General features: G+C 52.3%; 1 protein-coding gene across 2 annotated transcripts in view; it reads right to left on the bottom strand.

Annotated features, from left to right (window-relative positions):
- The window catches only part of DHX38 (DEAH-box helicase 38), a 37480-nt gene extending 19520 nt beyond the window's left edge, over positions 1 to 17960 (bottom strand). The window contains exons 1-6 of one of the 2 annotated variants that reach the window (XM_040329542.1): positions 17818 to 17960; positions 11828 to 12238; positions 7665 to 7828; positions 4352 to 4465; positions 2452 to 2605; positions 2241 to 2359 (exon numbers count right to left, since the gene is read on the bottom strand). In XM_040329542.1, the coding sequence (XP_040185476.1) occupies positions 2241 to 2359; positions 2452 to 2605; positions 4352 to 4465; positions 7665 to 7828; positions 11828 to 12165 (889 nt within the window). In that variant the 5' untranslated portion in view covers positions 12166 to 12238; positions 17818 to 17960. Of the gene's footprint in view, positions 1 to 2240; positions 2360 to 2451; positions 2606 to 4351; positions 4466 to 4644; positions 4794 to 7664; positions 7829 to 11827; positions 12239 to 17817 lie in introns of those variants that run through there. The other variant, XM_040329543.1, reaches the window with a different exon arrangement.

Genomic DNA, 17960 nt, shown 5'->3' with positions numbered 1-17960 from the left:
ACAGAACAACAGACTCATCCGTCAGCCCAGTCCTAGAAGCATTACGAGACTTTACACTTATATTGTCCATCCTAAGTATCCAAGCAGTCTCCCAATCCATTGCACACCTTCTACGGCTGTATGCAGCCCAGCATACACAGTATCATTCGGATGCAGAGTTCCATATATTCCAATCTTTACCCACATAGGCAACTCTGATACCTGCCCCTACCAGTCACTCTTATGTGTAATGGCAAGGATTTTCACAAAAATTACCCCTCATTGTGGACTGCTTAGGTGAAATTTGCATTAAAGAAATTCACTTAGCTTTGAGAAGGAGAGAGGAAAAAAAAAGGGAGAGAGGAAAAAAAAAAAAAAAAAAGACGAAAACGAGGAGAAGAGAAGAAAGCAACACAAAATACAAAAAGAGGGAGAAAGGGTAGTAGTAATGACAGTAGAAAAATAAATAAGTTACTAGTATGAAGCAATCAAATGTCAATAAAACAAAGTCCATATATTGTATGAAAAGTTGTGTTTATGTGAATATTCTGGGGAGGGGTACAGAGCTTTCATCAGATTCTTAAAGGGGTCCGTGACTCAAAAGAGGTCAAGAAACAATGTTCCAAACAAACTGAGCACTTAGAAAGACATCACTTTTCTTTAAGACAGCACACATTTAAAAAAAAAAAAAAAAAAAAACGTTTTTTGAAGCATTGGTATAAATGTTAGGGTTACAGTACTTGCCAGCATAATGTTCCCAGCTAACAAGGGATTTTTTTTGGCACAAAAACGTTAGGTTGGTAATAAATTCTTGTTTCACATGTTTACCCACAGGCAAGGTTAGAATAAAGCTTATCTGTAGGTAAAATTAATATCTCCTAAACATGCACAGTTTAGAAGATATTCTATTGAACAGTAACGTCTGATGCATGCATGTTCCCTTCCTTCAGAGCCGTGTGCCATGGCCGAGACGTCATCGCGGCTCAATCATGCAAACAGCTAGAGCAGGAGGGTCTCAAACTGGCAGCCCTCCAGCTGTTGAGAAACTACAAGTCCCATGAGACATTGCAAGGCTGACAGTTACAAGTATGACTTCCACAGGCAGAGGCATGATGGGACTTGTAGTTTTGCAACAACTGAAGGGCTGCCAGTTTGAGACCCCTGAGCTAGAGCCTGCGAACCCAGAAGGAAGACCGGTGGAGATGGAAGCCCTGTCAGCGGTGACAGCGTGCCGCTGGAGGGCTTCGTTTTAAGGCAATCTTTCTTAATGTGCATTATATTGCCTTGCAGGGGGAATCCCCCCCCCCCTCAAAGTGTGTTCTACTGCTTTAAGAGAAAATCCCATTGCATGCTTAGAACTTAAAAATAAAATAAAAAAATAAAAATAAAAATAAACCCTTAAAAGAAGCACTGTCACATTGCTCATGTTATCCCCATACACTCTTAGCAATGCAACCCTATACCCTTACCAATGCTATGTCGCAGTTCCCTGCTGTGCTTGCAACCTGCAGTAGAAGGAACATTACTCCACCAAAATTGTGACAGTGCTCTGACCTAGCGATTGGCTGCTAGGCCCTGGCACTGTCACAGGGGAGCAAGTTACATGCTTTCCCATACCAAGAAGTCTCATCTCATCAGATGCAGAACAGCAAAGAACTAAGAGCGTCAGGGGGATGCCCTTTTGTAGCGACACCGCTTTGCCCTGCATGTGAAAGATAATGGCGTCTCTCTTAAGTCTTGCCTCCCCTATTAATGCCAATGTATTTCATCACTTGACCTCAAGAAGATTTATTTCCTACATAAGCAGGAATTTTTTCAGTGTGACACTGTACCCAAATAAAATGTATGTAATTCCCCCCCCCCCCCACAGTTTACTACTAGCCATTCTGCCTCTGTACTGTAAAATTTACAGGTGCTGCCGGTCATCGAGTCCGCGGTACCCCTCACTGGGCTCCTGCTGTGTGGGTGATCACAGTGGAATCAGGTCGCTGGCTGCAGGCATGCGTGCCCCAGACCCGGAAGTGTCAGATCACGTACTAGGTAAGTGATCTGGCACAGAGCGGCCACCCTGCCGCAGTATATCTGTGGTGGGTGGTCGGAAAGCCGTTAAAATTTGAATAGTTGGGACCTATCCCTACTGCCAACATAACTCAATACTTATGGACATTTTTGTACTGCGAGCCAGCTTGTTAACTACCTTCCCCAAAAGCACTTCTGCTCACATTCATCTTTACCACATTTACCTGCTGACCATCACTTACCCTTGCCCTGGGAGAGCCGTGGGGTGGACCCAAAATGGCGCCTCTCAGAAGCCCATTCATTGAACTTGTAGGATGGTGTCGGTAGCGGAGTATCATCCGTGTAGCTGACCCTCACTGACCTGCGCATAACAAAAAACATTATTTATGAGTTCCTTTAGTAACATTGCATTGTTGCAAAAAAAAAAAAGTGCACAGATCAAGAAATACTGACCGATCTTTTCTGGAACTGTCCCTCTCACTGCGGTGGCTCCGGTCATAGTCTTTGGATGATGGCGACGGGGAAGGTGACTCCCAGTGAGAGCGCTGAGAACTGCCATAGCCGCTGTCATCCTCCTCCCACCCAGAACGAGAGGGACTCGAGGAATCTAGAAAAAAAAAAAAAAAAAAAAAAAAGAGAAATTTAAAAAGATAAAACTACAAGAGACACGAATAGACTGCAACTCTTAAAAGACTGTGAGCTAGGCTATGACATCCAGCAGGCCGTGCCAGAGGCTAATCATTGCCAAGTTCTGAACTTTTATGTGTCCTACGAACAAAGTAGGACTGGACTATACACTAGGGTTGCACGGATACCGATATCGGTGCCGATACTAAGCATTTGCACAAGTATCAGTACTGCAAATGCACCAATACTTTCAGCAGGATTCCCCCACTGACAGCTGAAATATAAAAAAAAAAAAAAAGAAGAAGCTGGCCATTATCAATTGTTAAGGAGCAGGGCCGCTGCGTCCTTAACATCCGATGACTCAGTTGTCGATGGGCTTATCCTGTTGACAGTTTAAAGCGGAGTTCCACCCGTTTTCAAGTTTATTTAAAGTCAGCAGCTACTGACTTAACAGACACTCACCTGTCCCACCACCCAGCGATGCGGGCGCCCGGAGCCTCGCTCCTCTCCCCCTCCTCAGCGCTGTCATAGCAACTGTGGGCACCTGGCCATGACAGCTTAAGAGTTCACGCCCCCCCAAAAAAAAAAAAAAAATGCTGGCCATACACAATACGAAAAATTGGCCGAACCCATTTTCGAAAAACAAACATTCAGCCGTGAGCGCAAACGATAGTGCCAGGACATAAATAAAAAAAAATTGTTTTTTTTACATATACCCAGTGCAGACAGGAAACACATTAACCTTTCAACTTATCGTTGAAAGCTTAAAGCGGTGCAAGGTTTAGCAACAACATGCTCAGCCCCTGAAACACTAAGATAAAAAGAAACATTTTTTATTTTTGTATCTTTCCGTTTCTTCATCTGCAGATCAAAATAATGAACTTTGTTTAACCCCTTTATTAAAGCGGTGGTTCACCCTCAATAACAACATTCTAGCATTAAATTAAGCATAGTAGCGCGAGCTACAGTATGCCTTTATTTATTTTTTTGCCCCGTACTCACTGTTTAATCCTATAGTGAAGATTCAGACTCCCCGCGGGGAATGGACGTTCCTATGCAAAGGGAAGATGATTGACGGCCGGCTATGGCACTTCATGGCGCCTGCGCACAGACTAGGCGCAGGCGCCGTGAAGAGCCAAGTCCTATTTCGGCTATTTCCAGAGAAGCGTGACGCGCCAGAGCCGGCCGTCAATCATCTTCCCTCTGGATAGGAACGCCCATTCCCCGCGGGGAGTCTGAATCTTCACTATATGATTAAACAGTGAGTACGGGGCAAAAAAATAAAATAAAGGCATACTGTAGCTCACGCTACTATGCTTAATTTAATGCTAGAAAAAAAAATAAAAAATTTATAGGGTGAGAACCCCCTCTTTAAACGCTTAATTTACTCTAGTCAGCCTTAACTCCTGATTCTCCTCCAATTAATTATTATATATATTTTTTTTGGTCACTTTTATTTTATAAAACTTTTCTTTTGTTTGCTTTGTTAGTTAAATATTATTACACCTTTAACATATTTACATGTCTTGCATTGAAAAGCGCAAAACTGAAAAAAATTAATAATAATTTACTTAATTTGTAAATAACTTTTCAATGCTTTGTACCATTGCTGGCAGCTAAAGTGTAAACAAAACAGTTGCAGTGGGTATCGGTGATTGGCATCGGCAGCTACAAAAAAAAAAAAAATGGTATTGGTTCATTCATACTATACACCACTGGGTCATACCTCTGGCCTTGTGCCTCGGAGAGTCAGGTTCACCACGTCTTGAACTTCTCTCTGATCCACCGTCCCGCTCGGATCGATCACGTTCAGACCTGCTGCTCCTGTGACTGCGGTCATCTAGTAAACAAGTCATTGAAAAAAAAGAAAGAAGAAAAAATAAAAACTCAATGCAACATATTGTGGCCACCTAATCATATATAACCTTAAAATCAGAACTGTGGCCACACTATGAACATTCAACAGTTTACATATTCTTAACAAGCAGTCAATAAGCTTTAAAATAATCCCCCACTGACCTCTGTTGCTGCAGATACTGTGAAGCAATTCATCCTCAATTTTCAAATTCATCCTCAATTTTCAAAAAGATCTAGAGAAGTTATTCAAGTTGAAATTCTGCTTTCTCCCCTCTTCCTGTTCACCTGCTCTTTGTTTATATTAGAGATTAGAGGGCTGTCAGGCTGCCAAGTCACTGCTGGGAGAGGGGACCTAAACAATTTAGTGAGGGAAAATGAAAGTGAAAGTATTTCTTCTCTCAAAACTTTGAGGTTATAAGGCCAAAATATTTTTACCTTAATGCATTCCTTGCACTAAAGTAAAAAAAGAAGGTTTAGGCATCAGTTATCGCCCCCTCATTCCCCACTTTTCCAATATCTGAGCACTCATTCGATCGAGCTCTGTGCCCATCTGCAGCTTTTCTCTCCCCCTCACTTCCTGGTCTCACAGGCTTTGCCAAGTCAGCGGGCAGCCTGCTGCTGTCAATCAAAGACAGCGACGAGGGAGTGGGGTCAAGTCCCTGTGTCTATAGACACAGGCAGTGGGGCAAGCCTCCACGGGTGCCCCCATAGAAAGCCACTTCCTATGGGGGCACCTGGCAGAGGGGGCAAGAGCCAGAAACATCGGCAGGGGACACAAGAAGAGGATGTTTGGGGCTGCTCTGTGCAATTCCATTGCACAGAGCAAGGAAGTATAAACCAGTTTGTTTTTAAATTGCATTTACAATCCCTTCAAAAGGGGTTGTAAAGGCAGAAGGTTTTTATTTTAATGCCTTCTATGGATCAAGATGAAAAGCCTTCTGTGTGCAGCAGCCCCCCTAACACTTACCTGAGGTCCCTCTGTCCACAAGTGTCTCAGCCGTCCAGATTCTCCTTCCTGGTTGTCCGAGACACAGCAGTGGCGCCATTGGCTCCTGCTGCTGTCAAAGTCAATCAGGGGAGCGAGGGTGTGGGGCCAAGTCAGGGCTCTGTGTCTGAATCAACACAGGGAGCTGAAACTCAGCTCGGTTGCCCCCATAGCAAGCCGCTTGCTATAGGGGCATGCAACAGGGAGGAGCCAGAATTACAGAACAGGGACCTGAGAAGAGGAGGATCTGGGCTGCTCTGTGCAAACCCACTGCAACAGAACAGGCAAGTATAACATGTTTGTTATTTTTTAGGGGAAAAAAAGCCCTTTCAAAGTCATAGTTAAAACAGTAAATAAGCTTTGAATAAGCCATCACTGTACTTACAACCACTGTGGAGAAATTCATCCTCAAAGTTCACAACAGAAGCAATAAACCCGCTCAAATTGGGTCTGAGCACTTTCTCTCCAGTTCACCTGCACCATTTATAAGGCTAGGTTTACACTTGTGCAGGTGGTTCCCACTTTCTGGTCCGGACAGAAAAAACACTGGCGAAGCTTTGGGGGGGGGGGCACCTATTAATGCGAATAGCCCAGCCTCCCCCCGCACACTGCAAAACGCAGCACTATTTCCCCGCACTGCACCTGCAGGTTTCCATGCCGGCCGTGTTTTCAGAAAAGGTTGAGGGACCTTATCCCTGCATTTTCTAGAGGCACAGCAGCCCATTTAAATAAGCCACACAAAAGTGTGACGGTAGCCTTATACAGACTAGATAGCAGGCAAGCGGTCAGATCACTGTTGGGAGGAGAAGTTGAACTATGGAAGAAAAAAAAAAGGGGGGGGGGGGATAGTAAAGCTGAGAAGCTTCAGGAAGAATTGCTCCACAGTAGCTACAAAAAAAGTCAGTGAGGGCTTGGTTCAAAGTTTATTTACTGCTTGTTAAAGTGGTTTTAAAGGCTCAAGGTTTTTTACCTTCATGCATGAAAGGTAAAAAAAAAAACTTCTGGGTGCAGCAGGACCCCCCAAATACTTACCTTGAGCCCCATCTTGATCCAGCGATGTGCACAAGAGCCTCGGAGAAAAAAGAAAGAAAGAAAGAAAGAAAGAAAGAAAGAAAGAAAGGAAAGAGCAATGGGGAGGAGAGAAAAAGAGCAATGGGGAGGAGAGAAAAAGAGCAATGGGGAGGAGAGAAAAAGAGCAATGGGGAGGAGAGAAAAAGAGCAATGGGGAGGAGAGAAAAAGAGCAATGGGGAGGAGAGAAAAAGAGCAAGGGGGAGGAGAGAAAAAGAGCAATGGGGAGGAGAGAAAAAGAGCAATGGGGAGGAGAGAAAAAGAGCAATGGGGAGGAGAGAAAAAGAGCAATGGGGAGGAGAGAAAAAGAGCAATGGGGAGGAGAGAAAAAGAGCAATGGGGAGGAGAGAAAAAGAGCAATGGGGAGGAGAGAAAAAGAGCAATGGGGAGGAGAGAAAAAGAGCAATGGGGAGGAGAGAAAAAGAGCAAGGGGGAGGAGAGAAAAAGAGCAATGGGGAGGAGAGAAAAAGAGCAATGGGGAGGAGAGAAAAAGAGCAATGGGGAGGAGAGAAAAAGAGCAATGGGGAGGAGAGAAAAAGAGCAATGGGGAGGAGAGAAAAAGAAGGAGAGGAAAAAAAAAAAAGAGAACACAGAGCCTTTGCTCAGAAGCAGGCCTGTTGCTGTGGGTGCTCGACAGAAGGGAGGGGCCAGGAGCGCCGGCAGGGGACCCGAGAAGAGGAGGATCGGGGCTGCTCTGTGCAAAACCAACTGCACAGAGCAGGCAAGTATACATTTTTTTTTTTTATGCCTTCAATATAAACTTTAAAGTCCAACACTGGGCTTCCCCCTCCCAAAGTTAACTCTCAGTTTCATTTGTTAGGCACCATCCAGCCAGGAACACAGAGGACATCACCAAGAACAGCGATGGAAAGGAGGCAAGTATTGCAGCCATTGTGATTTTTTTTTCATCCTTTGTATGGAGTTGGGCTCTAATATGGTAAATGATTTGAATGTCCATAACCTAGCCACAGTTCTACTTTAAGGCCTGCCCCTACCTGGCTACCCACAATGCTGTGGTTTATTTTTACGTATACTGTTCATTATTTATCCCATTTGTAAACTGCACGGACCAACCTGTAGTTTAGGTTTACCAGCCCGTTACCTAAACATTTAGGAGTTCCAGCTTACCTCTGTCTCGACTGCTGCGCTCCTTCCGCCGCCGATCATCCTTCGATGAAGCATAGACGCCATGTTCCCTCCTCTCCCGTTCCCTCTGCCGACTCCGAGCCAGGAACTCCTCGTTTACCCCCCCGGTATAAGTCGGCGTCTCCACACGTGGCGCTCTGTAATGTCTTAAATAACAACATTAAATTAAAAACGGAGTAGAATAATTGTGCTAATCACCTGAGGAACCCGACGCATTCAAAAGGAAATTGGGCATAAACAAAAAATCAGAGGCGATATTATTTCCATGTAGGGAGCCCCATCGACGTCCACTGGAATGCAGCAGGTGCATGCTTCTCCCGATCTGCCATCTGTGTGGGTGCATTGCCCCCGAGCACACACTGTCTGCATTCAGGGCCCTACATCCGCACCCACGTGGATTCCAGATTGGAATCAGCGCCAGTGTCCGTCCCGCTGCTGCGACACCAATGAGACTGCCTGCATGAGGATGCACGGATCATCAATGCATTGCACCCCCGGTGGATAAGAGGCACTTTCTATGGCAGGGATGTGCAATTAGTGGACCACCAGCTGTTGCAGAACTACAAGTCCCATGAGCCATAGGAAGATTCTGACAGCCACAAGCATGACGCCCAGAGGAAGAGGCATGATGGGACTTGTAGTTTTGCAACAGCTGCAGGTCCGCTAATTGCATCCCCTGTTCTATGGGCACACACAGGGCTGATGTTAGAAACCATGGGGCCCCATACAGCCAACCCGACAGGGCTTCGGGTAGGAATGAACACGGTGAGTGATTGGTACCAATCACTGCAGCTTCTGGTGGAAAGGAAAGTCACCAGCACTATGGGGGTGGGGGCACACGGGGGGGGGGCTGGGCAGCAGGGGGAAATGTATGGTGAACAGGAGGGGCAATTACTGGAACCAATCCCGTGTTTAGCTCTCTGAAGAAGCTGAAAGCCGGCGGAAGGGAGAGAAGAAGCCAGCTTTTAGCTGTTGGGAGGGAGGTAGAGAGGGACACGATTGGTTCTGTAATTGCCCCTTGTGACCTGCATATAAAAAAAAAAGACACTGCAGTGGTGATCAAATACTACCAAAAGAAAAAGGGCATACATTTTATTTGGCTACAGCGTCACACTACGGCGCAATTGTCAGTTAACCACGCAAGGACCGCCTCCTGCAGATATACGTCGGCAGAATGGCACGGCTGGGCACAAGCATGTACCTGTACGTCCTCTTTAAGTGCCCAGCCGTGGGTCGCGGGCCGGTCCGAAGTTCCGTGACCCGATCGCCGCTGGAGTCCCGCGATCGCTCCCCGGAGCTGAAGAACGAGGAGAGCTGTGTGTAAACACAGCTTCCCCGTTCTACACTGTGGCGCTGTCATTGATTGTCTGTTCCTTGATATAGGGCAGGGATATGCAATTAGCGGACCTCCAGCTGTTGCAAAACTACAAGTCCCATCATGCCTCTGCCTCTGGGTGTCAAGCTTGTGGCTGTCAGAGTCTTGCTATGCCTCATGGAACTTGAAGTTCTGCAACAGCTGGAGGTCCGCTAATTGCATATCCCTGATATAGGGAAACACAATCAACGACGTCACACGTCCAGCCTCGCCCCCCCTACAGTTAGAAACACAGATGAGGTCACACTCAACCCCTTCAGCGCCCCCTTGTGGTTAACTCCCAAACTGCAATGGTCATTTTCACAGTAATCAGTGCATTTTTAATGCATTTTTTGCTGCGAAAATGACAATGGTCCCAAAAATGTGTCAAAATTGTCCGATGTGTCCGCCATAATGTCGCAGTCACGAAAAAAAAAAAAACGCTGATCGCCGCCAATTTTATATATAATCATAAAAATGCAATAAAACTATCCCCTATTTTGTAAACGCTATAAATTTTGCGCAAACCAATCAATAAACGCGATTATTGCGATTTTTTTTTTGCCAAAAATAGGTAGAAGAATACGTATCGTCCTAAACTGAGGAAAAAATGATTTTTTTTTATATATTTTCGGGGGATATTTATTATAGCAAAAAGTAAAAAATATTATTTTTTTTCGAAATTGTCACTTTATTTTTGTTTATAGCGCAAAAAAATAAAAACCGCAGAGGTGATCAAATACCACCAAAAGAAAGCTCTATTTGTGGGGAAAAACGGACGGCAATTTTGTTTGGGAGCCACGTCGCACGCCCGCGCAATTGTCAGTTAAAGCGACGCAGTGCCGAATCGCAAAAAAAAATGGCCAGGTCCTTTACCTGCCTAAAGGTCCGGGTCTTAAGTGGTTAAAGTACCACTTCGCAAAAAACGGCCTGGTCAAACCTTCTGGAGATGAAGTGGATAATTTACAATTTTTTATTTTTACCGAGTACCGTGACGTAGCGATTGCTCCACTTCTGCCATTCTGATGCTGGACCTTCTGAACACAGCTACTGCAGCATCGCATGCAGTCACTGTGCTTGCCCCTCCCCTACTCCTGCCCAATCACAGAGTGCTTTGTAGAATACAAAGTCTTCTGTGAATGAATAGCAGATGGGAGGGGTGGGCTGAGAAATATTAGAAATCGGGGTCTCCGGAAGGACTTGGGGGGGATCCTATGAAAGCTTTGTTAAGATACACCACAGGCGCAGACACAGTAATTATGGGCCTCGAAGCGTTACAATTTGCCAAATCCAACAAGCGCTTTCCCACGTATGCGTTGATTCAAAAAATCTGGAACAAGGCACGCCAGCTTCAGGATGTGGAGGGTTTCACAAGACACGGGCCAATATGGAAAAACCAGTATTATGGGGAATTGGCTCAGTTGACATGTGAGGAGAGATGGAGAAGATATGGGGTGACACATTTGGTACATATTTTCTCGGGTGGCAAGCTGCATTCCTTTACAGAACTGCAAGAGAGATTCAGTCTCCCTCAGTCCATGTACTTTTATTATTTGCAGCTGAGGCATGCTATTAGGGCCCAGGCGGGAGATAATCCATGGATTCTCTCCTCCGCCCCGATTTTCCAATACATGTCGGGAGTGAAAAGTTTTAGGGGCTTCATTTCAGAATCGTACTCCATGTTGCTCTCTTCGTTTCTGCCGGGATTCCCGACAAAAGTACTGTCTTCCTGGGAGAGGGACGTGGGGACCTTTGAGGATGATCAGTGGGAGGGAGCTTTACAGGCAGTGCAAGGGTGCTCACTTAACACTGCAGAACGTATATCTCAACTGTATATTCTGATGAGGGTACATTACACGCCTGAAAGACTGTTTAGAATGGGATTGGGGGAAGATGATATCTGTCCTAGGTGCGCACGAGACCGTGGGGACCTCATTCATTTGATGTGGAGGTGCCCCAAATTACACCTGTACTGGAGTGGGGTTCTCAACACTCTGTCCACGGCGTTTTCGGCCACGATCCCCCAGGACCCGAAGGTCTGTGTCCTGGGCATCTTGGACGATATAACGCTTGAGGACAACCCTAAGCAGGCCGTTGGCAGGGCCCTCTTTCAGGCCCGAAAACTTATCCTTCGTCATTGGAAGGCGACTGAGCCTCCCAAGGTCAACGAATGGATAACACAGATGGGAGTTACGCTGCGCATGGAGAAATATATTTATCAGCACAGGGGCCGACGGGGGAAGTTTGATCTTCTGTGGGCGCCATGGTTGGATACCCCTGGGTTGGCTCCTCTGGAACTGGTTCTGGAGAGACTATTAGTTTAGATGCGGGCGTGGGAGGTGGAAGCACAGTTCCGGGGTGATGGATGGAGCCCAGTTGCGCCTGGTGGGAAATGTGTAAAATGATGTCAACTGTACTGAATGCAGGAGAGACCTTTTTGGTTAGTTATATACTATGTTAATATTTTCTGGAATGACTGATACAGTTCGGTATAGTACAATGTATCTGTGATTGTTGTCAGATGTGTCAATAAACATTCTTTTTGAGAAAAAAAAAAAAAAAAAAAAAAAAAAAAAAAAGAAATCGGGGTCTCTCCTGTCAGAACGAGAGCTGTACTCCCGGAGCTCTGTAAAATAAGAGAGATCAGTCCATAAGGCGGCATGCACCTTGTTGGACTTAACCCATAGTATGCCAGCACATTCTTACAAAGTGGCTGAATTCCTGCAGTTCACCTTTAAATAAAATGTAAGTAGGGCTGATGGTTTAACCAGAAAAAAATAAAACTTCTTACCTATCGCCATGGCTTCCCCGGCTGATCCTGTCACTGGATCCTTCCTTTTCCCGGCTGATCCTGTCACTGGATCCTTCGGGAGACTTCTCCTTCTCTCGTTCCTCCCAGTCTTTAGAACCGCCTTTCGTTTTCTTGTCCCCCTCCTGACGCTCCTTCTCCTCTCGCTCCTTCCTTTTCTGAGCGGCCAACAAGTCCAGGCCCAGCAGCGAGGAGCGCGGCGCGGGGGCTTTAAACACGTGCGGCTCGTTGCTGGAGCTCTTCTTCTTAATCACCAGTCCTCCTTCCTCCAGAGAAGGCTCACTGCCCTCCAGCCTGTGCAGCGAGGCTTCGTCCTCCATGTTGCTGATGGAACGGCGCCTTCCTCAGTACACATGCAATAAAAAACGCAGAGCCGTCTATCTCGAGGGACTTCTGGAAAAAGAAGGAAATAACCACTTGAAGACTTTTTCAGACACATTTTGTTTACATGGAGGAGAAACAAAAAACAAACAAAAAAAAAACACAGTATTTGTTGCTAGAAATGCCAGACATGCTGCATTTCATCGCAGAGCACCGGCCCGAATCGCACTGCAACGTCATGCTGCCTGACATTGTGGTGAATGAAGTGTACGTTCAAATAAAGCTTGTAAAAAATAAATCAAGTCCAGAGGGACACAAGTCCAGAGGGAGGGACCTTCTGGCTGCGGCCTTCCCTACCCTCGCCGGGACCTTCTGGCTGCGGCCTTCCCTACCCTCGCCGGGACCTTCTGGCTGCGGCCTTCCCTACCCTCGCCGGGACCTTCTGGCTGCGGCCTTCCCTACCCTCGCCGGGACCTTCTGGCTGCGGCCTTCCCTACCCTCGCCGGGACCTTCTGGCTGCGGCCTTCCCTACCCTCGCCGGGACCTTCTGGCTGCGGCCTTCCCTACCCTCGCCGGGACCTTCTGGCTGCGGCCTTCCCTACCCTCGCCGGGACCTTCTGGCTGCGGCCTTCCCTACCCTCGCCGGGACCTTCTGGCTGCGGCCTTCCCTACCCTCGCCGGGACCTTCTGGCTGCGGCCTTCCCTACCCTCGCCGGGACCTTCTGGGTGCCGGCCTTCCCTACCCTCGCCGGGACCTTCTGGGTGCCGGCTTCCCTACCCTCGCCGGGACCTTCTGGGTGCCGGCTTCCCTACCCTCGCCGGGACCTTCTGGGTGCCGGCTTCCCTACCCTCGCCGGGACCTTCTGGCTGCGGCCTTCCCTACCCTCACCGGGACCTTCTGGGTGCCGGCTTCCCTACCCTCACCGGGACCTTCTGGGTGCCGGCTTCCCTACCCTCACCGGGACCTTCTGGGTGCCGGCTTCCCTACCCTCACCGGGACCTTCTGGGTGCCGGCTTCCCTACCCTCACCGGGACCTTCTGGGTGCGGGCTTCCCTACCCTCGCCGGGACCTTCTGGCTGCGGCCTTCCCTACCCTCGCCGGGACCTTCTGGCTGCGGCCTTCCCTACCCTCGCCGGGACCTTCTGGCTGCGGCCTTCCCTACCCTCGCCGGGACCTTCTGGCTGCGGCCTTCCCTACCCTCGCCGGGACCTTCTGGGTGCCGGCCTTCCCTACCCTCGCCGGGACCTTCTGGGTGCCGGCCTTCCCTACCCTCGCCGGGACCTTCTGGGTGCCGGCTTCCCTACCCTCACCGGGACCTTCTGGGTGCCGGCTTCCCTACCCTCACCGGGACCTTCTGGGTGCCGGCTTCCCTACCCTCACCGGGACCTTCTGGGTGCCGGCTTCCCTACCCTCACCGGGACCTTCTGGGTGCCGGCTTCCCTACCCTCGCCGGGACCTTCTGGGTGCCGGCTTCCCTACCCTCGCCGGGACCTTCTGGGTGCCGGCTTCCCTACCCTCGCCGGGACCTTCTGGGTGCCGGCTTCCCTACCCTCGCCGGGACCTTCTGGCTGCGGCCTTCCCTACCCTCGCCGGGACCTTCTGGCTGCGGCCTTCCCTACCCTCGCCGGGACCTTCTGGCTGCGGCCTTCCCTACCCTCGCCGGGACCTTCTGGCTGCGGCCTTCCCTACCCTCGCCGGGACCTTCTGGCTGCGGCCTTCCCTACCCTCGCCGGGACCTTCTGGCTGCGGCCTTCCCTACCCTCGCCGGGACCTTCTGGCTGCGGCCTTCCCTACCCTCGCCGGGACCTTCTGGCTGCGGCCTTCCCTACCCTCGCCGGGACCTTCTGGGTGCCGGCCTTCCCTACCCTCGCCGGGACCTTCTGGGTGCCGGCTTCCCTACCCTCGCCGGGACCTTCTGGGTGCCGGCTTCCCTACCCTCGCCGGGACCTTCTGGGTGCCGGCTTCCCTACCCTCGCCGGGACCTTCTGGCTGCGGCCTTCCCTACCCTCACCGGGACCTTCTGGGTGCCGGCTTCCCTACCCTCACCGGGACCTTCTGGGTGCCGGCTTCCCTACCCTCACCGGGACCTTCTGGGTGCCGGCTTCCCTACCCTCACCGGGACCTTCTGGGTGCCGGCTTCCCTACCCTCACCGGGACCTTCTGGGTGCGGCCTTCCCTACCCTCGCCGGGACCTTCTGGCTGCGGCCTTCCCTACCCTCGCCGGGACCTTCTGGCTGCGGCCTTCCCTACCCTCGCCGGGACCTTCTGGCTGCGGCCTTCCCTACCCTCGCCGGGACCTTCTGGCTGCGGCCTTCCCTACCCTCGCCGGGACCTTCTGGGTGCCGGCCTTCCCTACCCTCGCCGGGACCTTCTGGGTGCCGGCCTTCCCTACCCTCGCCGGGACCTTCTGGGTGCCGGCTTCCCTACCCTCACCGGGACCTTCTGGGTGCCGGCTTCCCTACCCTCACCGGGACCTTCTGGGTGCCGGCTTCCCTACCCTCACCGGGACCTTCTGGGTGCCGGCTTCCCTACCCTCACCGGGACCTTCTGGGTGCCGGCTTCCCTACCCTCACCGGGACCTTCTGGGTGCCGGCTTCCCTACCCTCACCGGGACCTTCTGGGTGCCGGCTTCCCTACCCTCGCCGGGACCTTCTGGGTGCCGGCTTCCCTACCCTCGCCGGGACCTTCTGGGTGCGGCCTTCCCTACCCTCGCCGGGACCTTCTGGCTGCGGCCTTCCCTACCCTCGCCGGGACCTTCTGGCTGCGGCCTTCCCTACCCTCGCCGGGACCTTCTGGCTGCGGCCTTCCCTACCCTCGCCGGGACCTTCTGGGTGCCGGCTTCCCTACCCTCACCGGGACCTTCTGGGTGCAGCCTTCCCTACCCTCACCGGGACCTTCTGGGTGCCGGCTTCCCTACCCTCACCGGGACCTTCTGGGTGCCGGCTTCCCTACCCTCACCGGGACCTTCTGGGTGCCGGCTTCCCTACCCTCACCGGGACCTTCTGGGTGCCGGCTTCCCTACCCTCACCGGGACCTTCTGGGTGCCGGCTTCCCTACCCTCACCGGGACCTTCTGGGTGCCGGCTTCCCTACCCTCGCCGGGACCTTCTGGGTGCGGGCTTCCCTACCCTCGCCGGGACCTTCTGGCTGCGGCCTTCCCTACCCTCGCCGGGACCTTCTGGCTGCGGCCTTCCCTACCCTCGCCGGGACCTTCTGGCTGCGGCCTTCCCTACCCTCGCCGGGACCTTCTGGGTGCCGGCTTCCCTACCCTCACCGGGACCTTCTGGGTGCAGCCTTCCCTACCCTCACCGGGACCTTCTGGGTGCGGGCTTCCCTACCCTCACCGGGACCTTCTGGGTGAGGGCTTCCCTACCCTCACCGGGACCTTCTGGGTGAGGGCTTCCCTACCCTCACCGGGACCTTCTGGGTGCAGCCTTCCCTACCCTCACCGGGACCTTCTGGGTGAGGGCTTCCCTACCCTCACCGGGACCTTCTGGGTGAGGGCTTCCCTACCCTCACCGGGACCTTCTGGGTGCCGGCCTTCCCTACCCTCAGCGGGACCTTCTGGGTGAGGGCTTCCCTACCCTCACCGGGACCTTCTGGGTGCCGGCCTTCCCTACCCTCAGCGGGACCTTCTGGGTGCGGGCTTCCCTACCCTCACCGGGACCTTCTGGGTGCCGGCTTCCCTACCCTCACCGGGACCTTCTGGGTGAGGGCTTCCCTACCCTCACCGGGACCTTCTGGGTGCGGCTTCCCCCGTCTTGGTTGGCCGCAGCTCAGTGTACATTCTGGGATCGCAAAGCAGCAGGCAGCTGTATTTTATTGCAGCAAAGACCCGGCCTGTTCACTAATTTATATTATATATATTTTTCCCTATCTGATCTAAGGAGGCCACACTGATGGAAACACCTGAACCAAGAGGCCCTTTAATGGGGACACAGAGGGATACCTTGGGTCAGGTTTGCCCGTCATCCTCAACCTAGGGGCCCACCTCATCCTAGGGGCCCCTCTCATGATTGGGGGGGCACACCTCATCCTAGGGGCCCCTCTCGATGGGGGGGGCACACCTCATCCTAGGGGCCCCTCTCGATGGGGGGGGGCACACCTCATCCTAGGGGCCCCTCTCGATGGGGGGGGGCACACCTCATCCTAGGGGCCCCTCTCGATGGGGGGGGCACACCTCATCCTAGGGGCCCCTCTCGATGGGGGAACCCCTCATGCGTGGGGGGCGAGACACCTCTAGGGGCCCCTCATGCATGGGGGGGGCGAGACACCTCATTCTAGGGGTCCCTCTCATGCGTGGGGGGGGGCTAGACACCTCATTCTAGGGGCCCCTCTCATGCCTGGGGGGGGGGGCTAGACACCTCATTCTAGGGGCCCCTCATGCGTGGGGGGCAAGACACCTTATTCTAGGGGCCCCTCATGCGTGGGGGGCAAGACACCTCATTCTAGGGGCCCCTCATGCGTGGGGGGCAAGACACCTCATTCTAGGGGCCCCTCATGCGTGGGGGGCAAGACACCTCATTCTAGGGGCCCCTCTCATGCGTGGGGGGGGGGTGAGACACCCCTTCTAGGGGCCCCTCTCATGCGTGGGGGGGCTAGACACCTCATTCTAGGGGCCCCTCATGCGTGGGGGGGCTAGACACCTCATTCTAGGGGCCCCTCATGCGTGAAGGGGGCTAGACACCTCATTCTAGAGGGCCCCTCTCGTGTGTAGGGGGGACGAGACACCTCATTCTAGGGGCCCCTCTCGTGTGTGGGGGGGGCGAGACACCTCATCCTAGGGGCCCGTCTCATGATTGGGGGGGGCGAGACACCTCATCCTAGGGGCCCTTCTCATGATGGGGGGGGGGAGACACCTCACCTGAGGGGCACCTCTCATGATGGGGGGGGGGGGGGAGACACCTCACCTGAGGGGCACCTCTCATGATGGGGGGGGGGGGGGGAGACACCTCACCTGAGGGGCACCTCTCATGATGGGGGAGACACCTCACCTGAGGGGCACCTCTCATGATGGGGGAGACACCTCACCTGAGGGGCACCTCATGATGGGGGAGACACCTCACCTGAGGGGCACCTCATGATGGGGGAGACACCTCATCCTAGGGGCCCCTCTCATGATGGGGGAGACACCTCATCCTAGGGGCCCCTCTCATGATGGGGGAGACACCTCATCCTAGGGGCCCCTCTCATGATGGGGGAGACACCTCATCCTAGGGGCCCCTCTCATGATGGGGGAGACACCTCATCCTAGGGGCCCCTCTCATGATGGGGGAGACACCTCATCCTAGGGGCCCCTCTCATGATGGGGGAGACACCTCATCCGGGGGGCACCTCTCATGATGGGGGGGGGTGGGGGAGACACCTCATCCGAGGGCCCCCCCTATACGATGTATACAGGTAGGGGGCAGCGCTGTACATTGCAGTGATATGGAGGTCTGGCCCCGGCAGGCTTGTGGATGAGGAGGACTCCCAGGCCTCTATGGTGCTCTCCCCACACAGGGGCCATCATTACATGGAAGCCATCACCGGCTACAGCTGGGAGCCGCACACCTGCCTTCAGGGGCCCCCCAGTGTCTGTATAGGACTGACAGGACACAGTCCATCCATCTCCACCCCCCACACCCCTACATTCCGCCTATCCCTCTTACCTCAACCAGTGGGCGCCGCCATCATCCCGGCATATCGCTGTTCTCTCTATAAAACTTTATTGATCAGAGCGCTAACAGAGATCCCCGCTTCCGCCATCAGGCAGCCATCTTAGGACTCCCGCTCAGGTTCCTTGCGAGCGTGC

The sequence above is a fragment of the Rana temporaria genome, chromosome 11, assembly GCF_905171775.1.
Source record: "Rana temporaria chromosome 11, aRanTem1.1, whole genome shotgun sequence".
Lineage (NCBI taxonomy): Eukaryota > Metazoa > Chordata > Amphibia > Anura > Ranidae > Rana > Rana temporaria.
The sequence above is the reverse complement of the archived record's forward strand: the minus strand, read 5'-3'. Positions and strand labels throughout refer to the sequence as shown.